This window comes from Notolabrus celidotus, chromosome 16, assembly GCF_009762535.1.
Source record: "Notolabrus celidotus isolate fNotCel1 chromosome 16, fNotCel1.pri, whole genome shotgun sequence".
NCBI classification, from domain to species: Eukaryota; Metazoa; Chordata; class Actinopteri; order Labriformes; family Labridae; genus Notolabrus; species Notolabrus celidotus.
Genome location: NC_048287.1, coordinates 6,354,166 through 6,380,710, shown reverse-complemented (window position 1 = coordinate 6,380,710; position 26,545 = coordinate 6,354,166). Strand labels below are relative to the sequence as shown.

The following is a 26,545-nucleotide window of genomic DNA, read 5'->3' as shown; positions in this document are numbered from 1 at the left end:
ACATGTTAATTTCTGACCTTAATTGCATTGCAAACTCAAATTCAATAACTAACACTTTAAGGTCCCTTTCTATTTACGTCGTTTCATAATTCTGAGTCCAATCAAACTGTCCTCATTCAGCTCTCCTTCTTCTCTGAGCTCTGCGGTTCACACACCTTTAAAAAGAAACTAATGTCACAACTTTGAACCCTGCTGCTATCATCACCACCGCTCATGGTTTAAGTTTCTTTGTAGAGATCGCTAATCTAAAGTTTCTCTCACCTGCTCCGCTCCTTCATCATATTGATGGACATGATCCAATATGTAAATGTCTGTAGCCTGCTGATTTAGCATGCTAACCGAAACTAACGTTTTAACCACATTGTTTTGATGCTAACAGAAGCTAATGGTTTCCCCTCACCTTACGGTCTATGGTGTCAACAAGCAGAAGCTAAATGTGTCTGAACTCTTTTCTGTGGATTGATTTGACATGACGTGTGATCAGTTTGCCTCTGGTGTTGCTCATGTTAGTGAAAGTTAATAACCGTTGTCAAAGGGTTTTGACCAATCAGACTCAAGCATCTTACACAACCAGAAGATCGGTAAGAAAGCCGGGTAATAATGTGAGTTAAACATGACATCACACAGGGAGCGTGCAGGAGTGATCACAAAGCTGTGTAACAGAGTGTGTGTAGTATGGCTAAGTGTGCAGACAACAGCAGGACTTAATATTAATGTTATTAACACGAATTTACTCTAATAACCACAGGCTGATCCTTTCAAAATAAATGAGATACAGTGACCAAACATACATACACAATGAGAGAACACTTTACTAAGCTCTTCTGTGTTCATGCAGCAGATCGTTTAATTTGCTTACTCTTCATAAAGTTTTAGGGTTGTGCATTTGGCCGCAGAAGCTTAAAAAGATGAAACACTAAGCAAAGACCTTAGTTTGGTCAGATCCATGGATTGTATGATCCTCTGTAGGAACAATTAAACTCACATTAAATCTAAAGACCGAAGAGGCTCACTCTTTTCTTTCAGAGAGTGTCAAAATGAAAAAGGTTTCCACAATCAGTCAGTGGGAAAGCAGAGACTGTAAAAGAGACGGGCATAATTAGTATTTCCATAGTGGCGTCTCCCTGCAGGGGGGCTGCAGAGATCTTTCAGGCCCTCCTCTGTTTCCTCTCTGCAGCAGATGGGTGAGTCTCTCTCTCTCTCTTACTCTCAGCTCATCCTTCTGTTTCAGTCTTCATTTTTCTTCACCAAACAATCTGCACGCATAAAACTCTTTTCTCCCCCGTACCCCGGGGAGTCCTCCCATGCAGACGGTTTTATACACAAGTTGGAGTGATTTGACGGGTCTGATATCTACAGCTTGTCTGCAGATATTTACGTTTATCTCCTATCTGTTAAAGGAGCTGCTGTACTGAAGAACATGTCCCATTAGATATACAACCACAGCATCTCTGACGGAGTAAAGCTGCATGGTTTGATTGTGTGGGCTTGTTTGCAGATCACTCTGCGTCTCAAATCCAGTTATACCTCTTTTCAACCAACTCGAACCAGGTTGTATTTCCGGGCTGGTGCTGGAGCTGGTTGAACTTGCGAACCAACACGGCACCCTTTGTTTTTCCACCCGCTCGAGCCCATGGAAGAGGCATATATATTGGGTATTCTCTGGGCCAGTGGATCTCAACCTGTCAGAGTGACGACCCCAAAAGTGATAACCTGGAACAGGTGAAGTAAGTACCTCCAGAAATGATCTCACCACCCCTGTTGAGGTCCATACCCCAAAGTTGAGATTACTGCCCAGGGCCAATATAAAAAAGAGCAAACCATCCTTTATTCTTCTTTTAACTAAGGTTTCTGTCTTGTTTGAACAACTCATACTCCAGGGAAATGAAAAGCAGAACACTTTGCTTGCTTGACTTTACATTTGGGGCATCTACAAAATGTTGATCGTATAGAAACATTATTTACTGGAGCCCCTAAAACATGCAGTAATGACCACTTTATGAAAACATGAATACATAAAACAACATACGAGTGGTGCTGCAGGTAGAACTGAGCGATATTGAAAATTATTTTATCAAGATAAAATGTTTCATATCAGTCAATATGAAGAGTGAAAGTTGAAGACGGTGTGCAAGCTTGTATGGATTCAATTCTCTAATCAGCTTCTTGAATCCATCATTTCTGACGGTGCTAACAGGAAGCAGCTTTAATGTAAGATGAGATTTTTGGGAAGTTTTAGTTTGAAGATTTTTGTTTTTCTCAAATTATTTCCAGAATTTGATTTAAATTTACAACAAAGATATTTCTGATTGTGTACCGTGTATCAGTTTCTAGAGTATTGTTTTGAGTTGTGCTCTCCCCTTTAAGATTACTAAGGTTTACGGGCGGAGTGGTGTTGTTTCCCACAGTGCAGTGAATGCATCATGGTTATTCATCGCGGTGGACATAAAACGTGTTAGAAATGCACAGCAGAAGTTGTCTCTGTGCTCTTCCTTTACCCACATCCTGAAAGTATACTTAATAGTTAAAGCAGAGTCGACACAGTGTCAGACTAACGACTCTACTTTGAGCTGCTAGGTTTTGAGTTGTCTTCAGTCTTCATGTTTTCTCGTTTCAGCCGTGTTTACATTCTGCTCCAAACGCCCCACCAGCCTATGACCCTGCGACATGATGGTTGTTCAATGCCGTCTTCTTCTTCTGTCTAATGTTGGGTGGCAACTAGGGTTTAAGGCACATTAGTGCCCCCTCCCTTTCCAGTGGTTGGGAGGTGTAATTACAGGTTTATTTACATTGAATTTTCATTGAATATTTGTCATATTTATATTGAGAAAAAGTATATCACGATAATTATTGTTATTGAATTATCGCCCAGCCTTAGCTGCAGGAATACATTTGCAGCAGGAGATCATTCTAACTGCTGAAGCTTGTATTTTGCTCCTGGTTCTGTTTGTATTTGTAAAACAAATAAGGACCAATCAGTTAGTTGTCGACTCTTTAATCAGTCCCCCACTGTTAGGAAAATCAAAAAGTGGCTGTGAGTCATTCTTTCTTCATAAAATACACATCAAAATATTCTAACACAAGCTTCTTAAAGGTGAATATTTTCCTCTGAGTGTAAGCAGAATATTTTGGGCTGGCAGACTAATCTAGGCAGATCTGGGAATTCATTTTAGGCCTGTGTGGTGTGGCAGAGTCTAATTTGCAATTCTCTGTCATGAAGGAAAGTCATTACATTTATATAGCACTTTCAGGGACAACAGTCACAAAGTGCTTCACATCAACAAAAATACACAAGAAGGAAAAATGAAGCCATAGAATAAGAACTCATGCATAACCAATAAGGCAGCTACCAGGAAGTAAAGACGAGGTGAGCGTGATTACTCATCAGCCTGTCTAAGTGTTTTTAACTAAAACTAAAAGGAAAAAGAAAAACTGTTGATTTGTGAAACTTATACATCTGTTCTATATTTAACTTTAGAAACTATAATGGTTTAGGTGCTGTAAATTGCCTTCTATGACAAAGCATAGCGTCAAACATTACAAATAAAACAGAAATGTGTCGACAGAAGTATCTACACATGTCTGAAAGTAGAGCTGAAGTTGTGGGAGCCCCTTAGCTAAAAATAAACAGTGACATGAATAAATCATCACATCATTTTCCACGACAGCAGCAATGGAGTGACACACACTCAGTCAACTGTGTGGTTTCAAACAGCACTGACAGCATGACTGCTTTCTATTATTACACACACGGGGGAGGAGGAGGAGGAGGACGAGGAGCAGGTTCAGTGTCCTCCGTGATAACAGATGTCTCCAGAGCTGTAACCTTGAGCTCAAATGACTGTAAGACACAAGTGCTGTGGAAAGATGTCTGCTGTTGTAGCTCTGACAGAGACCAGCGAACATCACAACAGAGTAACGTAACATGGCTGAGGTTAAAGAGTCTTCAGAGAGGAGGAGTCTCTCAGAGGGAACAATGGGAAGAGGTTCATCACTCTGTGAGACACTGCGTGAGGAAATAGTTCAACAGCTTTGGATTAATGTTCCTCAGATACCTCTTTTCAAACAACGTGAACCGGGTTGTATTCCCGGGCTGGTTTTGGAGCTGGTTGAACTCGCAAACCAGCGCGGCACCCTTAGATTTTCCCCTCGCTCAAGCCCGTGGAAGAGGCATGTCATGACGTCAGATTTAGGTTACCGCTTTTCCCAGCAGCGCTAGCATGAACTTTCCCTCACAACAACAACAATGGCGGACAACGGCAGCTTGTCTCCTCGGCCAACCACTACTTCGCCTTGGAATCCACAAGTCTCTTTTATTTTTTCGCTGCAGGACAATTGCGGAAACACGTTTGGTTGATGTTTTTGATCACGGCAAACCCGCCCCTCGGCCTGACTAGGGATGGGTACCGAATTCGGTACTTTTATAGGTACCGACCAAATTACGTCAGTACTACCGAGTACCGACTCACGTAAAATCAAACAGTACCATGTTTCAGTACCTGAACGCATCCCTGTGACTGTGAGGGAGTGGAAGAGGAGGCGATTTTCCATACTTGCGCCCTGTAATAAAGTTCGAGACTGATCGGGTGGACGTCTCTGCTCTCTGCTCTCTGCGCGGGAGCGCCAAATGGAGCCTGCAGCTGACGTGCGCACTCACCGCGAGAACTGCAGGAGGATTCAGTTTATTTTATACAGTCTATGGTTGAGACTGACCCTCTCGCTCCGACTACCTGCCCTGTTTATAACCGTTCTTGTATACGTGAATGCCCAACAAGTAAGTTGTGTGTCCTGTTATTATAAAGAGAAGGAGAACTGACTTTTTCCCGTCTGCAGGCGTTCACATGTGTTCATTGATAAACTCCCGAAAGAGCAATTAGACGCCAGGAGCACATGTCAGCTAATATATCTAATCACTTATATAATCCTGTTTCTGGTCATTTCATGTTAAATCAAATAAATATGTTAAATTAAACAAATAAGAGTTTTTTTTTTAAATTAACATTTATTACTACATAAACACACAAAAGTACAGAAAATTGGTACCGTTGAGTACTGGTACCGATTCCCAGGTACCGGGTATCGGTACCGTATCGGTTCAAATGTGAAAGGTACCCATCCCTAGGCCTGACGTAAGCGGTTCACTGATCTAGACCAGCAAAGAGTTAGAGCCGCTCTGGAACCTGTTTTCCCAGCCGGGAGCCGGTTCACTCGCAGTCGAAACACGAAAAACTGGTTCTCAATTGAGCGCTGGCTCCGAACCGGCCCTGAAACTGCCTTGGTAGAAAAGGGGTAACAGTAACATGACAAAGAATTAGTGGATTTCATCCTCTACAGTACATAATATTAGGGATGTCCCGATCCCAATCTCAACTATCAGATCGGAGCCGATCTAGAAGTTGTTTAATTGATTCATGATCGGCATTTGAGCAGATCATTGTCTACGTCCGCTGTCCATGAACACAATTGGCACCTGAAGGCTAACCAGCAAGTGCAATTAAGCAATCCAAGTTCACTTAACTATGTATACATAGTGAGAAAATACTAAATGTGACATTGATGCTGAACTTGAAACATGATTTAAATCTTTTTGTAGAACTAATCTCTGGCTATGCGGCGGGGGGGCTCATCCTGTATAAATTGGGGATGAGTTTACCCTGCAGAGAAAACTCTGAGTCCTCTGTTCCGGATACTACCAGCACTGTCTGCTGCACCTATAATAAAGCACTCCTTAATAAATGTACTTTAAATGAAAACAGACTGCAGTGTAATATTGGTGCAAAATCTACGTTAAAACAATGTTTATTTTTAGTAGAGCTCAAAATTTTTAGCATTTCTGGCTTCAATAATCTGCATCACATGGTCTAAAACCCTCAATCATCATGGCTCTACTTACTCTTGGTATTTCCCAGCATTTAACCAAAGCCTCAGCATAATGAACCACAGACTCATCACCAATAACACAGCATGCAGCCCATTAACTCTCACATACTGGTGTCTTTATAGCGTAAAGTTAATCTAAGTAATAATCATATTCATATTTTAACGTGCCCATGCTCCAGACTCCAGACCTCCGCGCCTCCCTCCTCTCACTCTGGTTCATCGTTTATGAACAAATGCATCTTTTAGTCGGAGCAGTGAGTCGCTGGCTGAACAGCTGCTGCGCCCACAGGCCGGCTGTTTCACCGCGGGATGTTTCCTGATAACAAACTGAACCTCCTCCCTTTTATCTGACAGGACCACAGCTACAGCTACCAGAGCTCACTGAGGTGGTGCAGGGCTGGAAGAGAGAACTGAGGACACGAGCCAGACCTCAAGAGACTTCAACATCAGCCCAATATTTAAGAGAGGAGGTCAGAAGCTCTCAGAACTTTTGGCTTGAAAAGTAGTTGCAACATACTGGCTAGTGTTCAGGTAGATTTGGCTACTTGGCTACAACCGTTTTAGACGTCAGGGTGTTCAGATGTCTACCAGACAAGCACAACTTTAGCTCTAAAGTTCAATAACTGGGGTGCAAACATGAATAAACTAGAGCTCAAAATACAACAAAGGAGCATCATCGCTGCAGATCATGTTCAGTTTGGATGTTTAAAATCACGAGGAGCTGGAGAAGCGTGTAATGAAAGTGAACGCTGCCTTCTGTCTCAGCTGTGCGGTGGACACACAGAGGACAGCCAGTGCAGCATCCACTCGGATCACAGCTGCTCACAGCTCGGCCTGTGTGTGTTCATAACACCAGCAATCACAAAGAAGCATCATACTACTGGAGCCGGACGGGTAAGGAGGCATGATGCTGGGTGCCACTGAAGCTTCTTTTAAAGTTAGATGTTTTGGGCTTTCACACCTTTATTTTATAGAGGAGAGGACAGTGGATAGGGTAGGATACTGGGAGTGAGTGAGTGAGTGAGTGAGTGAGTGAGTGAGTGAGTGAGTGAGTGAGTGAGTGAGTGAGTGAGTGAGCACACAACTTAACCATTAGGCTAGGTCCGTGTCCCACTGAAGTTTCTAAACAGTATATTTTTGACACTTTACTACAGTCTCTCTTGACTCTCCTGTTTGTGATTTATACTAATCAGTGCCAGAGCAACAAGAGAAAGGCCCCCAAGGATTGCAAAGCTTGTGCATCCTCAAGCCTGATTTATACTTCTGCGTTGAATCGACAGCATAGGCCTCGGGGTAGGTCAGCGTAGCTCCCGTACCTACGCAGAGGCCTACGTATGTAGCCGAAGTGCACTTCCTCCAAAATGTAGCTATGGGATGAATCGATGCGGACCGCAGGCCCTGTGATTGACGGTGCATCGCCCGTGTGTTTCACCTCTCTAACATCTCCTCTCTATTCTTCATGTAATCATGTCTGTATGATAAACAGCAACATGTATCAGCTGTAGATTAACATAACACGCTCTGAGTCGCTGTGGAAAAGTAAACAGAGATCGTAGCGGGGCCGGAAACAGGCTTCCCGACTATCAGAGAGACCGCACTGCCCTCAAGTGTTTCAGCGGAGTATTGCTGCGCGACACGGACACATCGACGCGCAAGTATGTGGTGCTCATATCCGTGTTGACCCCTGCTGCGTAGGGGAGACACAGAAGTATAAACCAGCCTTTAGTCAATATAACAAGAGCTGCAGAAGCAAGATGATCATGAGCTGAGTGTGCATGCACAGTGCATGTGTGCATGCAGGTTTGCATTTAAGAAAGTCTGCAGCAATGTCTTGACTGTGCATGTTGTCTAATAACAGTCAGCATTGATCCCTGGTATCAGATGAAAATATATTTAACTAATGAACAAAAATATGGGACAAATTATACATTTTCAGGGGCTAATTTCAAATACTAAAAGAAGAAAAATAATATATATAAACATGTATGAAAATAAATAAATAAATTAAAAGTGTCTTGTGAGGTTAATGTTTGTGTGGGGGTATGAGAGTTAGTGCATATCTTCTGATGTATTCCAAATATTAAAAATGTAAAGTAGAAAGATAATATAAGAGATTATACGATTATAAGGAGGAAATAAATATTTTTAAATGATTTGTTTTTTACTGTCATTCAGCCTTATCTGTTTCATTATCATTATTAATATAATATATTTATTTAGTTTCAAATTGTATTTATTTTTCCTTCTTTCATTTCTTACTTTTTATAGGATATTTCTGCTCTTTTTTTGTAAACATTATTATTTTTATTATTGTTGTTGATTTGTTTTAGTTTTTCCTTTGGTTTTCCTCTCATTATTATTATTATTATTATTATTATTATTATTATTATTATTATTATTATAATTATCACTTCTTAATTTGTCTGTTTTTTAAGTTGGTCATATTTGTGCCTTGTTTATTTGTTATTCTGTCTACTATCACTTGGTCACCCTCTTCTTGTAAAGCACATTTCTTGCACAATTAAAGAAAAACAAAAAAACAAACAAAGACAAATATCTCTTCCCACAAAAACGTAATCCTCCCATCTTTAAAACTACTGAAATATTTCTGATGTGGTCCTTCACTTCGTTGTTGATATATCTCTTATGAAAAGCTCACTGGTTTATTAAGAAGCTGACAGACTTCATAGCTCATGGTTCACAAACATCCTTCATCACTGAGCAGAGTCAGAGTTACGCTCTTCATATCATCCATCTACCGACATGTTTAATTTGGTCTTGTGGCGACATCAGAAGCTTCAGCAGCCCCGTAATCATCTGATGTGAGAGTCCTGTTTATGACTCTGATGCACTGCAGGTTTCAAACTGGAACAGCTGCTGAAAGATGACTCACCCAGCATACTTAGGAGGGAGATACACGAGGAGAGGAGCGACTGTCAGCACGCTGGAAACTCTTTTCTGCCTCTAGTGAAACAAAAGATGTCTGTTTGGGTCTTCTGTCTAAAATCAGTATGCAGAAACCTCAGCTTGAACTATTTCCCACTGTCTGGGTTCCACAAACCATCACCAAGAAAACAGGAAATCCCAGTACTTCCCCGTGTGTTGCAACGACCAGATGTGACTTTTGGACAATAATAAATAGGAAAATATACAAAAAACAGTGAAACAGTGGATCACTTCATTACTTTCAAAACTACGTCTCTTTATAATCACCTTTTACACCACTGACTGAACATTACAGAGATGATCAGCATGTGAACTTTATTCAGGAAGATCACCACTGATACCACTGAGACTTTAACTTCTCCTTAAACAGGAGTTAGCAGTCAACAAGTTACACTAACAGTACATGTACGTACCACAGTCCTGTGAGGTCTAGCAAGTCACATGGTTCTGTGGGCAGGACATTTGTTAAAACAGAGTAGTTTAGTAAAAACACACCGGCAGTAAAGCCAAGGGGGTGCACTTTTTGAAAAACCAGCCGAATACTGAATATCGGCCCCAATTGGTTAGATTGGGTTAGGGTTGGTTAGGATAGGTAAGAGAAGGTCAGGTTGGAGAGGTTTGGTTAGGCTGTGTTAGGACTTAGGATAGGTTAGATTTGTAATGGTTGGTTAGGTTAGGTAAGGTTAGGTTAGGTTAGGTTAGGTTAGGTTAGGTTAGGTTAGGTTGACTGAGTGGATACCACACTCAAGGCCTGATCTACTAAGATCCCAAATAACGAGAGCTAAATTGCGTGTGCAAAGCAAAAAAATTGCACCTGCTCTGAATGTCATGATGCGTGCACAATTGATAACAGGTGCAGTGTTGCAAGGAGTTTCTCCATAGGAGATATTGCATGGCTCCTTTTTGTGACTGGCTCCAAATCAGCCCTTACTTAGGTCATCCAGCAGCTCAAAAATGGCATTGCTGGAGAGACGATATGCTTTTACTATTTTATTTCTGACATTCCACGTGTTGACACGTGCATGGAGGGTTCTTTCTCTCCGTCGTCTGTCATTGCACCTATGCCTCCTTCTCGCCACAGTGACCGCAGCAATTTGTGCATAACGCTGTGCCAGTTTGCAACTGCCTTTCAATTGTGCAAAATATCCACGCAAAAACACAGACCGCAATCTGCTTCAGATTCTACTACTCACTATCACCGCTCCCTCTCTCTCTTGTTCTCCTCTATCCCTCTTTCTAGACCCAACTCGGTCGAGGCAGATGTGTGTCTAACATGAGTCTGGTTCTGCTCGAGGTTTCTGCCTGTTAAAGGAAGTTTTTCCTCTCCGCTGTAACTTGCTAAGTACTCCGAGGTGCAATGCTCATGGTGGATTATGGTGGGCTAAGACCGATAACATTGGCTATAATTTGGCGCTATACAAATAAAGATTGATTGATTGATTGGTTGATTCTGTCAGCACCTCGTTTTTGTCCTGTTGAAGCGTAGACCATGTGGACTGAAGCTCATGCAGCTGGACTCACAAGCTCACAAAGTCAGGTGAGAACTTCAAAGGATCATGTTGGGATATCCAAATCACATGGTAACAAAATGTACACAAATAGCAACATACTAACGACAGGTTACTTTGACTTTCTGGGGTTGATTTACTTGTGGAGCGCTGCTCATGCAATCGAGGATTTAGATCCAAGTTCCCTTTAATGCCGCATAAAGAAGGCACTTTTATTATCTGCAGTGAGTCCCTCTGATTCTCACAGGATGCTCGGCCTGAACCCTGTGGATCGGAGTCACACTTAACAGATTGTTCACTTTTGCTGTTAGTGAGTTGGCTCAGTTAGAGTCCAGACGGGAGGAGTGACCAAACCAAATAACAAGACCAAACTCAGCAGCTCCCAGTGATCGCAGCCTGACCAGGACTAACAGAGGCCAGCCTGACAACAAGGAAAACAGTCGTGGTGGAATCTACAGGAACTACAACCAGGACTCTGACTTCTGGACCGATGAAGAGGATGTCGTTACTGCAGTGTCAGAAGTGAAACAACACGGGACAAACCCACAAAGCAATCTATCCCAAGACTGTAGAAATAATCAACCTCACCTCAAACTCTACCTTAATCTGGAAGGTAGACTAACGGCCAAATTCCACCAGATCTGTGTCCGGTCCATCTCCAATCCGTCACGGCACCGGATCTGATAGGTTTCTATTCTAGTCAATGTGTTAACTTCCACTGGATCCGCTCTGTTGAGTCCCGTCACGGTCGGAACGCAACAAATCAGATACACAAGACTTCTATTTTTGCCGGATGCCGGAGCACAACGCATCAATCTCAACAGAGCAGATGGAGCGGGACAGGAAGTCAGGTTTCACCAAAACAAAATGAAAACATCCAGTTAATTTTCAGAATAAAACACTGTGTTATCACCAGATCGTATTTCACTTAACTACAACAACAAACCGTCATGATGAGCGGAGGTCAGAGGTTTTCAGAGGACCAGAAAGACAACATGGATGAAGAGAGGAGGAGGAGAATAATAATCTTTATTTTATTTTTTATTAATTTATATTTATAATATAATCTCTGATCCTTTATTTAGAGATTGCCAGGGGCAAACCTTGGTCACATGACTCCAGCTGTCCAGCGGGCCTGCTCTGTGCTGCATTCTGAAAACACAACCGGTGTGTGTTGACAGACGAGAGAGCATGAAGACTGACCTCAGCGGATCAGAGACGGACCGAACACGGCGCGGTGGAAGTCCTGTGTGACACTTCCAACTAATGGCACTGATCACCATCCTTTAAGGAAATGAAGCAGCACTTCACAGCAGACGATGACACCTGAGATGAGTCGATCAAATCTACAAGCTGAAAGTCATTAATGAACTCGGCCGTTTAACCCGTTCTGCAGCCGCTCTTTCTTTTGCTTTACTGCGCTTATTTCTCAAGTTCTCCACAGATACTCGAAAGTTATTCCTCAGGGGCTCGCTGGGATTAAGGAAGAGAGAGAGAGAGAGAGAGAGAGAGAGAGAGAGAGAGAGAGAGCATGAATGATAATGAAAGAGAAAAAGAGAGGGAAAGAGCGTGGCCAATTCCCCCTTGGAATCCACTCATTGTTTCCCCTCAGCCGATGGGGGATTCTTATCAAAACGCTGCCAGGACTATCATGAAAGGATATGGTAATTATAGGGAAAACACACACACACAGAGAGAGAGAGAGAGAGAGAGAGAGAGAGAGAGAGAGAGAGAGAGAGAGAGAGAGAGAGAGAGAGAGAGAGAGAGAGAGAGAGAGAGAGAGAGAGAGAGGGCTAGGAAGGCAGACGAAGCAGTGGACTAATATAACGGGTCTGGTGTAGGGGCTATTTACATACCCTTATAGAGCGCTTGTCACATTCAATTAATTACTTTCTGGCAGGGTGACAAAGATTATTAAAAGAATGATGAAAATTTTTCCTCATTTGGCTTCATGAAAATATCGCCAAGTCCTTTTAAAAAAGAAGCCAAGTGATCTCTGAAACCAGACGTGATTTCTTGGTTAAAGTTGAAGGTGTTTTTTATTCGCACTCCCAGGAGGGATTACAGAAACGCTTCGTCTCTTCCTGCAGAAATCGAGCCAGGGAGGATGTTTGCAGGAGCCGCTGTGATCATGAGCTGCGCTTTATTCTAGAGGGGTGGAGGGGGGAAGAAAAAAAAAAGAGCTGAATCCTGGGGGGTAATGAGCTGCATCACAGCGTCCGTTCATAACCCCTCACATCTGATGTATTTCAGAGAACACAGCCTATTTAACACTGTCACATCAATTAGCAGGTGAAGAAAGGGGCTGGGAGACGTGCAGCCTTTTGTTCACACAGACAGAGTGTGTGTGTGTGTGTGTGTGTGTGTGTGTGTGTGTGTGTGTGTGTGTGTGTGTGTGTGTGTGTGTGTGTGTGTGTGTGACAGGAGGTACAGTAAATGAATTTATCCCAGCAGTTCACAATGTGCGCTTGTGCTCTGCTTATCTCACAAAAGAGCAGGCTGAATGTGGATTGTTGTGGTGAAACGTGCAGGCTGAATCAAACACCGGGGATGTGACAGCCTTTTGGGGGGGGGGGGGGGGGGGAGATCTGGAGCTGTTAGAGAGCGGCGAATACCCCAAGGGGCCATATGAATACAGAAAATCTACATTTCAAGTAGTGCTGAGACTCCGCTGGCTCGTTTCTCTTCTCTGCCTGACGCTGAAATACGCTCCAGCAACCGGAGTCTAATTTTTCACTCACGACTGAGGACTCCTGACTGCAGCCGAGCACGATCCATTCGTCACGAGGGCTCCTTTCAGCACGGACGTTCTTCAAGGAATCCTCTCTTTTGCACCGAAATGTCATTTTCTACACTAACGGCTAGCCGTGAAATTTCCTTTCCCCCCTCTGCTGTTTGGCCCTTTGTCAGGGAGCATAATGGCATGCTTCAGACAGATTAGCCTTGTCTTTAGATCCCACAAACAGACTGTGGCGGTGACAGATAGTACCTTCATAAAAACAGGTTATTTTCTGTCATTCCTCAACGGCTTAAAGACGTTTGGGCTGTGAATTTAAACAGCAAGCAGCCAGCTGACAAATTGCTCTGTTATGACAGGTGCGAGACTCCTCAGATGCAAACTTTTCAAAGGGGAAATGGCTTTTTAACACCTCTTCAAAAGCTCCATCACAGTGAGACATAAAGCATTTGTCAAAAAAGATAATGGCAGGAAAGAGAGAGTTTATATCGCTGCAGAGAAAGGATGTTCTCCTGAGCAGTTTCTTCCTGCAGTCTGCCAAAAAATAAAGCTGTGAGTCTCTGCAGTCATCACTAGACGCCTCAGGAGTGTCCACTCAGTAAGTCCTGGGTATATTAGATCACAATGTTAAAGACGGAGATCACAACAGAGTCTTATTGGCGTCTGTTCTGTATCTTGTAGTTTGGTTTTATGAATCTTAAAGGCGGATCCAAGCAGAGTTAATTTCATTAACGAGAATTATGACGTTAAATGTTCGTCAACGACTTATTTCTTCACGACGAAAACCAGGCTATGACGAGCTAAGGTGCATCACTGATAATAAAAACTCTGACGAACGTATGTTTAGGTTTTGTTGACAAGACGATGACGAGACGATAGGGCTGGGTATCACCAGGTCCCTGGCGATACGATATTATCACGATATTTTGCCCACAATAACGATACTATCACGATACTGCGATTCTGCGATAATCGATATATTGCAAGAAATATCATCCACGATACATCACGATATCTGTGTCACTGAAGAAATTCAGAATGTATTGACTGTACTGAATCCATTTCACAGGAATTACAAAACACTGTCAATCAATTTCACATGAATGACAGCAAAGTAAAACAAAGTATCTACTGCACATGTGGTCTAAGTCTTAGATAGGGATGCTCCGATCGATCGGCCACCGATCATTATCGGCCGATTTCTGTGCAAAAGTATGTGATCGGCGTATGCCAATCAATGCCTTTCATTGCCGATCACAAAAAACCATCACCTGTGGCTCATACTTTGCAGCCTGCAGCCTGAAGAGGACCTGTGTGTAGTGTGCCCCCTCCCCCTTTCCTTCACACTGCGCAGGTGCGCAGCAGCAAACCACAACAAACATGTCTGCCGTGTGGAACTTTTATACAGTCTGTAAGAGTGATGTAAAGTTTGCATCCTGCAACACATGCAACGAAAAAAGACCTCGCAGGGGAAGCAAGTTAACAAGCTTCAACACAACGGATTTAATAACACATTTAAAGAACAAACACTTGGCGGAGTATGGTGAGTTTTTGAGACTCACGGCAGTGAATGAAAAGAAGACAGCCGGAGCATCATCAGTCAGACGGCAGCTAACACAGCCCACGGTGGCAACACTCGCCTGTATGAGCATGACAGTCAGAAGGCTAAGCAAATAACCCGAAAAACAATTGAATTCATCGGGCAAGATGAGTCTTTCTCAGTGGTGGAAGACACCGGGTTGCGCCGACTGCTTTCTCACTTGGAGCCCCACTACGTGCCACCGGGACGTAAATAATTCACAGACGTAGCGCTGTCAGAGCTCCACCAGACAGTATACTCTCACATCGAACGTCTCCCTAAAGAAGGAATCCCATTCTCTGTAAGTTTCACGAGTTTCAAACATGGCATATTCTGAAAGACAAACTTGTGAGACATATTGTCTTTTATTTATTTGACTTTCTGCACTATTTAGCCTGTTGAGAGCCTTAATGTTTCCAATCTGTTAAAGATTGGGTTACTGATAGCAGGTACATTTAAGTGTCTCTCAGTTGTCCTTTTGACTGAATAGTTGCTGCATTGTGCCTGCAAGGTTTTTGTATTTTTTCTCTTGAAGAAGTAAGAAAAAATATGGGTTTTTTTCTAAATTAAGGTGATTTTATGGTTCCTTTTTCCCTAGATGATGTAGCACTCACCATAACTAAATTGAAAAATTTACAGACAGTCCATGTGATCGGTATCGGTGATCAGCAGTGATCGGCACTCATGGCTGATCGGTATAGGAATCGGCAGCTTAAAACCTGATCGGAGCATCCCTAGTCTTATGTGCAGTAGATACTTTGTATCCATCAGAGGCCCTCAATAGGCACTCCTGGGCCGCATCCGGCCCACCGGCTGCCTATTTGTGGCCCTTGTACTGTTATTCCTTCACTATATGTTTTGGTCGGGTCAGCACGTGTATACTGCGACTTGTCTCCATGCCAACGACACGCAGACAGCATGTTTCTGGGTCACTTAGAGTTCACTGCTGCGAGTGCAATTTTTAACTTTCACTTTCGTTTATGGAGCAATTCGCAAAGTGACACTTTGCCAGCTTACAGAAACGTTACCATTAGCGCTGTGAACCGTCCTCTCCTCCACGGTAAGCTCTGTGAACTCTTTATCACGTGTGGTTCCATTGTCAGTATAGCAAAAGCCGAAGTGGGCCCAGACTTTAGATTTGAAATTCGATGGTGCATCTTTCACGTGTTTTTCTCTGCTGTTTGCTAATCCTCCGCCTTGCACCATTCTCTTTTTCTTCTTTTTATTTCCTTTCAATGAGTACTCTACTGCAGCACCCACTCTTATTCATGCTAAGCGCCATCATGTGGAGGCTTGAAGTAGTGACTCTGTAAATCAAAATTGTAGCAGGCTTTTGTGAGAGAATCTGTTTAGAACGGCTGTATGTTTATTGTTTAAATATCGATATTTGCTGCCAGTGTATCGATAACGTATGGCAAGACGAAATATCACGATATATCATAGTATCGATATTTTGGCACACCCCTACGAGACGAAAACTTTAGTGGCGGACCGTCGGACATTAAGAATTCCTATTTCCCCCCGCTGTGCGTCTTTACAGATAAAAGTGATGACTTCCTGTGACAGGCTGAGTTATTATCTGAGGGGCTCGGTGTTAGCTTGGTCTCTACCTGCAGCAGGTGTGCTTTATGAACCAGCTCTCCTCACCTCCATGCATCTGTCTCATCTTCATTGATGATTTTTACCTCTCGGTGTGCGTTAGTGACAAAGACACAACCGGGGGACGTCTGTTTAATATTTGACGTTTGGCGTTTTTGCCGCTATTACCGTAAAAAGCTCCCGTCTACAGCTTGATTTAATCCAGTTTGGTGATACATCAGACACGTTTAGTAAGTTTTGATCAACTCCTTGTTGAAAGATGCAGATGCATTTCAGAGTGCCGTGAACTGACTTTTAACTTAAGATATAATACAAAAGTGTTAAAAGAGTGAAATGTTGGGGCGCTGGTGGCCTAGCGGTCTGAGCGCCCCACATACAGAGGCTACAGTCCTCGTCGCAGGGGTCGCCGGTTCGATTCCTGGCCGGTGGACCATCTCCTGCATGTCTTCCCCCACTCTCTACTCCCCACATTTCCTGGCTCTCTTCAGTTTTACTATCTAATAAAGGCAAAAGGCCAAAAATATAACTTTAGAAAAAAGAAAAAAATGTGAGTGAATTAAAAAATGAGTGAAATGTTGATAATTTTAACTCTTGGTACAACCTTGATACCGATATCTGATCAACAACATGAATTATTTTAAAGAGAGAAGATGTTCTGGCAAAAATCAAATACTAAAATGTGACTCAAACTAGACTAATATGTTTTGAGTTTCCGCCGACTAAAGCTATAAAGGGCTGAAAAGACTAAAATGTGACTAAAACTAAATGGCATTTTCGTCTAAAGACTAAGACTACATCTAAAATAGCCGCCAACATTAACACTGGATCCAGGGGAAGGCATTGTAGATTAACTTTAAATGTTGACAAAAGAAAAGGTCCAAAAGCTGTCCTGTTCTTTCTCTTTCTCTTTCTCATCAAACAATGAAACGTGATGAAGAGCAGGAGAGTCCTCTTCGGGTGGAAGTCTCGGGGAGACGTCAGATAAAAATAAAACAGAGGTTATGACTCACTCGGTTTGAAATGTGAACGGGCCTCAGAGGTATAATGGTGAATAAATGTCTCTGTGACACGATGTGATGTACTTGATTTTGAATGACTGGCCCTATTTTTACACATTTTAGGCTCTGGATGACGAACTCCTACAGAAACTAATGAAGACGCTCCCGCAGATGGCCTCAGCCAGCAGCTGTAATGTCTGCAGAGTAACGCTGGTGAAAGCACACGCTCTAAAACTTCATGTATTTGCCTCTAACAGGCTCATATTGTTATCTAAGTGTCTAACACATAAAGATCCTCGCAGAGGCAGACCTTTTTGTTAAGGAGGATGATTATTTCTCAAACACTCAGCAGCTGTTTCATTGCTCTCTTCAAAGCCACCAGACTCCATCAACAAAAAATCTATTTCTGCCTCTCAAAACAAAACGTGTCAACCCCGGCTCAGTTTATTAGTCACAAATATTGTGATTGGTCTAAACCAAAAGTCGCACGATAACACTGAAACACTTTGTATGTCACAAAAATAGGCCGTCATTTCCCAGATGGACTCTGCTGGCTTAAGAGAGAGTGATGTAAAGGCTTGTTTTCAGTACCGGATGTTTAGCCTTGTGTTCACAGAGGCGCCCGGCTGCTTCATGAGCATAACTGTAAATATCCTTGAATATGAACTAGGCGTCTCACTGGAGGAAACCTCTAGATGGCACAGCAGAGAGTTCAGGCTGTATGCAACTACTAGATTAGCCGTTTGCAAACAAGAGACGTGACAGAAGTCGGAGGTTCCCGTTACGTCACTTCTGATCTCAGTGAAGAGAGGTTCTTGATCCAGCTCAGGCGACTGATGACCGGTGGACAGAGCACACAATCGGCCCCACCCTCACTCAGTTTTCCCAACATTTTCCTCTGTGCTTGAACGTTACAGTTCTGGACTCGTTTCCACTAAGTTCTGTAGGTTTGAACCATAGACTGTATAAATAATGGACGTAGCTTCAGTGACGTCACCCATCTGTTCCTGAAGCGCTGTATTGAAGCCAAACATCGGTGGGAGCCATATTTGAAATGCTGAATGCGATCTTACTTCTGTCGAGCTAGTGTGAGCTAAAGAGGCGAGCCTTTAGCCTTCTCGCCAACCAGCCATGACCTTAAATGGGCAAAACTCTTAATCTTAATATCTTCTTAACTGTTGCGTTATAAAATAGTTCATCCCCCGTACAGTGTGTGCTGATAGAGAAATAAGCTCTTCAGACCGAAGCTGTTTTTTGAACCAGGCTGTAAACATGTTTATTTCTGCTGTAAAGATCGTCTTCTTTGAATGGGTGTGTATGTGGTTTCTTGTGTTTCTGCAGCCAGCCTCAAGTGGATGCTCAATGAACTTCAGTCTATAACACTTCAGCATGGGCTTCATATTTTAAGACCGGAGATTGCTGCTTGGTTTCAACACCAACTAAAAAACTGAACTTGTCTGTCGCCGGTTATTATAACCTGCATGTTTGTATCTGTGCAGCAGCAGTGACACCTTAGCCTGTCTTTTAAACGTCTTGCCATTTTTGTCCCTGCTGCTGTGTTGACAATCACATCCTTTCTGCTTCTACTTAACCAACACTGGGGACACGTGACACCTGTCGTGCATCTTATACAAAGTTAAGCAAGTATATATCCTGCCTGACAACATGATCGATTTCTTTGGGGATCCTCTTTGAACATTGTAAATACAAAACAATAACAATCTGTACTTGCCACCTACCTGATTAGATTCTGATATACTGAAAAATATCTATCTCAACAGATTTCATATTCAAGTTCAAATTGTGTTTGTTTGTTTGTTTGTTTAAGCCTGGAGAAAAAGAGCTGATGGTGCACAAGGAGAAATCCCTGGATTAGTTCATCAATATTTCAGGATTTCTCACTAACAAAAGTCTGAAGTGACTAAACCAAGCCTGGGCCAGCATTTGCAGCCTTCGGGTCTCTACACATCAGTGAGTTTCCATGCCTCTCAGCCCCACAGGAAATGCCTGGACTGCAGTGACTGGCTGCCTGCGCAGGCTCTCCCTAGCCCTCCAACTCTGCTCCCTGAAGACATCAGTTTAAGAAGAATAGCAAACGCTGACTCAATGCAAACCGCACACAATGAAAGCTCTCACTCACATCTTGATTGGCAGGAGCGTGCAGCACCTCTGTCTTTCCCCACTCGCTGACTCCAGGGGAAAACAAACCATGCAAACAGGTCTATCTGCAGCAGAGAGTGCCTTTACCAGCCTCGGGGAGTGAGAGCAAACACAACACTGTTGCTACAGCGATGCTAATGGAAAACACTGCCAATCAGGTCAATCGCACAGATATTTATTTATTCCCTACGAGTCTGATTCACGCTGCAAACTGCTTACAAGGTCCATTCATTACACTTCAGCCCGAGCAAACAGAGGTGAAAATACGGCACAATAATCCACTATTCATGTGACTCACTGAGCCGGCACAATCCATTCACGCTGCTCACACAGGCTCAAACACAGCCGCGCACACACAGAACGCCTCAGGTGTCACAGCAAATGGCCCTTTAAAAACACACAATCAACAGGCTCCTACCTGCAATTTGGCGGCGGGTCCAAGGTTATCTCTGCGAGCTCCTTCTGGATCCTGAAACGAGAGGAGGAGCTGTGTTACTATCCCACACAACCGAAACACAGACAGTTGTATAAATCCTGCCTGTGAAATCAATGTAAGTGTACACACTGAACGCATCATTGATTTTCTAATGAGCCTCTGAGCACTGTGACTGGATACACAAATAAGTGCTGTCATGCAAAATCCTCACAGCTGAACATCCACCATCATTTTAAACCAGATGAGCATTGATATTGATGTCAGCAGGCTATGTCTGATAAAAGCATCATATCTCATATATGAGGGTTAATTCATTCCCCTGCTCATCACAAAGCGGTCTCTGCCCTCGTGCTTCCAGGAGGCTGGAGGAAGCATGTCCACACCAGGCTCTTGAAAAGGTTTAATGAATAGAGCATGAGGTCAAGTTTCTCCTGGTTAAGGATTCATTACATAACAAAGCCAGTGATAACAATAAGGATCCAGCTGCATGGTGCTGTACTGCACAATCACTCAGTCAGATATAAATGTATCTCTCCATGCAGATGGAACCACGTCTCGCTCACTCACACTCTTTATCTTTACTTCTGTACTTTTTCCAAAACAGTCTGTAGACTTTTAGTAAGACCGCCTTCATAACTTAAATATGTATTTCGCTCTTGGTTTGTTAATGTGCTTTTTCTAAAGGGCTGTTCCGACTGAAGTCTGAATAAAAGACCAAATTTAAGATTGAAAATTCTGTCCTATTAAAATTTCCCTTTTCGGCTCTCTCTGAAGTCCTTTCGATGTTTTTCTGAATATTTGCTCTGAACAAATCTGGCCGTGGATGTACACTACCGTTCAAAAGTTTGAGGTCACCCAGACAATTTTGTGTTTTTCATGAAAACTCACACTTTTATTTATTTATTACATGAGTTGCAAAATGAATAGAAAATATAGTCACGACATTGAGAATGTTAGAAATAATGATTTTTATCTGAAATAATAATTTTGTCCTTCAAACTTTGCTTTCATCAAAGAATGCTCCCTTTGCAGCAATTACAGCATTGCAGACCTTTGGCATTCTAGCTGTTAATTTGTTGAGGGAATCTGAAGAAATGTCACCCCACGCTTCCTGAAGCACCTCCCACAAGTTGGATTGGCTTGATGGACACTTCTTGCGTACCATACGGTCAAGCTGCTCCCACAACAGCTCAATGGGGTTGAGATCTGGTGACTGCGCTGTCCACTCCATTACAGACAGAATACCAGCTGCCTGCTTCTTCCCTAAATAGTTCTTGCATAATCTGGAAGTGTGCTTTGGGTCATTGTCCTGTTGTAGGAGGAAATTGGCTCCAATCAAGCGCTGTCCACAGGGTATGGCATGGCGTTGCAAAATTGAGTGATAGCCTTCATTATTCAAAATCCCTTTTATCTTGTACAAATCTCCCACTTTACCTGCACCAAAGCAGCCCCAGACCATCACATTACCTCCACCATGCTTAACAGATGGCGTCCGACACTCTTCCAGCATCTTTTCACTTGTTCTGTATCTCACTAATCTTCTTCTGTGTGATCCAAACACCTGAAACTTTGATTCCTCCGTCCATAACACTTTTTTCCAATCTTCCTCTGTCCAATGTCTGTGTTTTTTTTACCCATATTAATCTTTTCCTTTTATTGGCCAGTCTCAGATATGGCTTTTTCTTTGTCACTCTGCCTAGAAGGCCAGCATCCCGGAGTCGCGTCTTCACTGTAGACGTTGACACTGGCGTTTTGCAGGTACCATTTAATGAAGCTGCCAGTTCAGGACCTGACAGGTGTCTATTTCTCAAACTAGAGACTCTACTGTACTTGTCTTCTTGTTCAGTTGTGCACCGGGGCCTCTCAATTCTCTTTCTGGTTAGAGCCTGTTTGTGCTGTTCTCTGAAGGGAGTAGTACACATCGTTGTAGGAAATGTTCAGTTTCTTGGAAATTTCTCGCATGGAATAGCCTTCATTTCTAAGAACAAGAATAGACTGTGGAGTTTCATATGAAAGTTCTCTTTTTCTGGCCATTTTGAGAGTATAATCGAACCCACAAATGTAATGTTCCAGATACTCAACTAGCTCAAAGAAAGGCCAGTTTTACAGCTTCTCTGATCAGCAAAACCGTTTTCAGCTGTGCTAACGTAACTGCACAAGGGTTTTCAAGGTGTTTCTAATCATCCATTAGCTTTCTAACGCGATTAGTAAACACAATGTACCATTAGAACACTGGAGTGATGGTTGCTGGAAATGGGCTTATATACACCTTTGTAGATATTCCATTAAAAACCAGACGTTTGCAGCTAGAATAGTCATTTACCACATTAACAATGTATAGAGTGTATTTCTGATTAATTTAATGTTATCTTCATTGAAAAAAACAGTGCTTTTCTTTCAAAAATAAGGACATTTCTAAGTGACCCCAAACTTTTGAACGGTAGTGTATGTGCTGCACTTTGTTGTGATGTAGCCAATATTTCAGTGCTCTCGTTGTACAACTGGACAATTGATTATTAACATTCAGGCCAGGACTACCACTACAGTTCACAGCGGGGGCACCATTATAATTTAACTGTAGTCATCTATGTCAGTAAACACATTAAAAACACATCATCAGGGCTCTACACTAACTTTTCAACTGGTAGCATCTTTCTCAGTTGGTCGCACCAGCACATGATTTGGTCTTTTTTTTTAAAGCTATTTTGGGTGATGCATTGGTCCAGACTAGAGATGTCAACAACGAATTGAGTATTGATTAATTAATTGTTTAGAACTCACTTGAACACATTTTTTTGTTTAAATTTTCTATTACATGGAACAAACATCATGTGGTCTCATATTTGGTTCAGCGATCAGGGAGGTGTTTAAAGTTCAAAACATGTTTCATGTGAATCAGCTGACTGAAGGTGTTGCGCACAGAGGAGATGCTCAGCTGGGGAATGCAGTTGAGTGACAGGTCTCCACGAGCGCTTTTTTTCTCTGCTGCCGGACTGATTATGACTCACGCTCCAGGCTGACACCTGACCTCGTACACATGCTTATTTTTCTCAATAAGAACGAGTAGACAGAAAACTGGACACTGTGAGTCTGAAATATGTTTCTGTTCAGTTCTCTTGTTGCAGTAAATCCACATGTTGTTGTCCGAGCCTTCCCCTTATATGACTGTCTGTCCGCAGAGATTGTGAGCCTGCTCCACACATTGATATTCATGTGTTGTGTTTAATGTTTTGAACACCTCAATACGATCCGTAGCTATTCAATACTGTCGGTTATTTACACTGTGTCGTGAAAGAAATTTTGATTCAGGGGGAAAACACATTTGGTGTTGTTTCTGACACGGGAAACGTTTAAGTTTTTTCAATGATTAATTGTTAATTAATCGTTAACATTTCCAAAGATCGATCACGAAAAATACTTGAAATGTCCATCCCTAGTCCCAACAGGTTTTATGTTTCTTACTGTTGTTGTGTAACTTCGTTTCAAGTTTAAACTGTGTTGACCCGGTAACAAGTTTAGAGTTGTCTGAAACAGACGGGCCTCACTGTCGACAGTAAACACACAACATAGCTTTCTCCTCGTACCGCAACCATGGGTACTGCGTAAGCCATTGTGGTTGAAGACAGTAATTATTTTTCTTCACCTGCTGCTCGGCCGGTGTCTCCCTGTCGGTAACGTCTGATTTGGCACTTTTTGCTGGCTCTCCCTCACCACCAGCCTCCTCTTCAATCTCCTCATTTAGTTTTTTTAAATAACCAGCGATAGACCGCTTCATTTTTGGAAATAGAGAAACGCTTGTTGTTGTTAAGTTCTGTCTGTCTATGGTTGTGTGATGCACGTATGTGCTGCGCATGTACACGACGCCGCTCTCTCTTCTGAACAGGAGAGAGTGCAGGTGGAGGAGACTGACTGAAGCCAGTGAAAAAGAGGGCGACATTCAACCACAATGTGTAATACAGCGCCTGTGTTAGAGGGAGCATTAAAACAGAGCACTCGCATGAACGCGACCAGATGAAATTCTTACTCACACGCACCGGTCGCAGTCTCGAGTCCTGATCATACTCTGCAGAACCACCTAAATGTGTCAGTCAGCTAAACTGAGTAAATTTGCTCCCGAGGGTTCAGTCAGTTCCTCACTGCAGGCTCAGATGGTTCCAAAGCAATATCCAGTCCTCATTAGATATGAAAAAAAAAAAACGCTCTTAGAGGATAGACAGGTTAAGTCTGTGCTGCTTGATTCCTGCTACAGTATCAGTACACTAACAGAGATCAGACATGACTCTGTAGTGGAAGTCACTGCATTAAAAACAGACATGACTCTGTAGTGGAAGTCACTGCATTAAAAACAGACATGACTCTGTAGTGGAAGTCACTGCATTAAAAACAGACATGACTCTGTAGTGGAAGTCACTGCATTAAAAACAGACATGACTCTGTAGTGGAAGTCACTGCATTAAAAACAGACATGACTCTGTAGTGGATGTCACTGCATTAGAAACAGACATGACTCTGTAGTGGAAGTCACTGCATTAGAAACAGACATGACTCTGTAGTGGAAGTCACTGCATAAAAAACAGACATGACTCCTTAGTGGAAGTCACTGCATTAAAAACCGACTTGACTCTGTAGTGGAAGTCACTGCATTAAAAACAGACACGACTCTGTAGTGGAAGTCACTGCATTAAAAACAGACAAGACTCTGTAGTGGAAGTCACTGCAGTAAAAATAGACATGACTCCTTAGTGGAAGTCACTGCATTAAAAACAGACATGACTCTGGAGTGGAAGTCACTGCATTAAAAACAGACAAGACTCTGTAGTGGAAGTCACTGCATTAAAAACAGACATGACTCTGTAGTGGAAGTCACTGCATTAAAAACAGACATGACTTTGTAGTGGAAGTCACTGCATTAGAAACAGACATGACTTTGTAGTGGAAGTCACTGCATTAAAAACAGACATGACTCTGTAGTTGAAGTCAATGCATTAGAAACAGACATGACTCTGTAGCGGAAGTCACTGCATTAAAAACAGACATGACTCTGTAGTGGAAGTCACTGCATTAGAAACAGACATGACTTTGTAGTGGAAGTCACTGCATTAAAAACAGACATGACTCTGTAGTGGAAGTCACTGCATTAGAAACAGACATGACTTTGTAGTGGAAGTCACTGCATTAAAAACAGACATGACTCTGTAGTGAAAGTCACTGCATTAAAAACAGACATGACTCTGTAGTGGAAGCAGAGCATGCAGGAAGAGGCTGTTTCTGGGTCCATCACTACAAAGTGCTTGAAGATGTTTCCAAAATACAAAGCAAATAGAAGAAACATGATAGAGACAACTGAGCCCAGCAGGGGAGCAGAGAAACTCCAGTGAGCGTGTTGGTTTGTTTAAGGGGAGCTGGATGAACTGGGTCCCCTGATGTTGATTAAATCCTCAGAGCAGTTACACAGTGGGCCTTGATCTCATATCTCTATTGTGATTTTCTATTTTCATTTTCTCTCTACCTCCTATTTGTTCTCTTTAATCCTGTTTAAATGCTTCCCTTCTCTAACTCTAAATATATTCATGGTTGTAGAAAATAAACCAAAATAAATAATTGACTACAGTTATTGATCACACTGTCTGTTCTCTCGGTTGTTTGTTATCTGGGACATAAAAATAATCTGCTACAGCAACAGAGAGGGAGAGGAAAGACAAGCAGTCGATGTTGACATGATTTATTGTTTTTGCGTCGACACAGTAATAAATGGAAGTGCGATACTTACACTACAAAGCAATGTGAGGCCCTGTTACATTTCACTTCATCTCCTGCTGCCTGAAGGAGATGTTCTTTGTCAAACATGTTAAAGTAGACCTATTCTGTACACTGGAGAGAAATGTCTTTGAATGTTTACTGTTTATTTACTCAGACACTTTGGGAGTCACATTGTTCATCAGATTCATTTGATACATTGCAGCATTTTCCGGCAGGTCATCCTCCTAACACCTTCATTTGTAACGCTATCTTGATGCAAGCTTAACCTGTATTTTTAAAGAGGTGTTATTGTGCTTTTTTGTACATTTTAAAAACACATATTAAGGTACAATGTCTATAATGTACTACAAGTGGGCAAAGTATTATATTGTGAGGAAAAAGGTGTGTTGGAGTAGTCACGTGAGAACTCAGCGAAATCAACATGAGATTTTCTCAATTAGTGACATCACCAGTTGGGGAATCTCCTTAAAAAAGCAATTTTGTCGTGTTAAAAAGAGAAACACGACTTTGTCTCGTGGCAGCAGTTAAGGAGGCTTCCAGAATGCTGGGTTCTGGAATGCTGGGGGTCTTAAAGAAACAGTAGCTGATATTGTATGGTATGGCATATACTTTACCATATACTGTATAAATAATGGACGTAGTATCAGTGACGTTTACCCGGTTTCTGAAGCCCTGTTTTGAAGCCAATATTGGAAATGCTGAACTCAACCTAACTGCTGTCGAGCTAGTGTGACGTAAAGAGGCGGGGTTGAGCCTCCTAGCCAACAGCTACAGTGTTCCCACCTGTCAATCAAGTCAGTCATGTCCTTATTTGGGCAAAACTCGTAATCTTAATATCTTTGAAATTGCTGCGTTATGGGACAGGTGTGTGTGAGTGTGTGTTGGGGCATTCGAATTATCTTTGAATAGATGCCAATGAATATTGAATAGCATTTTGGCTTG

At 42.4% G+C, this 26,545-nt stretch overlaps 1 protein-coding gene across 1 annotated transcript in view; it reads right to left on the bottom strand.

Annotated features, from left to right (window-relative positions):
- Window positions 1–26,545, bottom strand: part of LOC117828450 (ubiquitin-conjugating enzyme E2 E2-like) — a 104,688-nt gene that overhangs the window by 60,127 nt on the left and 18,016 nt on the right. Inside the window, exon 3 of the mRNA XM_034705600.1 lies at window positions 19,826–19,876. Within this exon, the coding sequence (XP_034561491.1) occupies window positions 19,826–19,876 (51 nt within the window). The remainder of the gene's footprint in view (window positions 1–19,825; window positions 19,877–26,545) is intronic.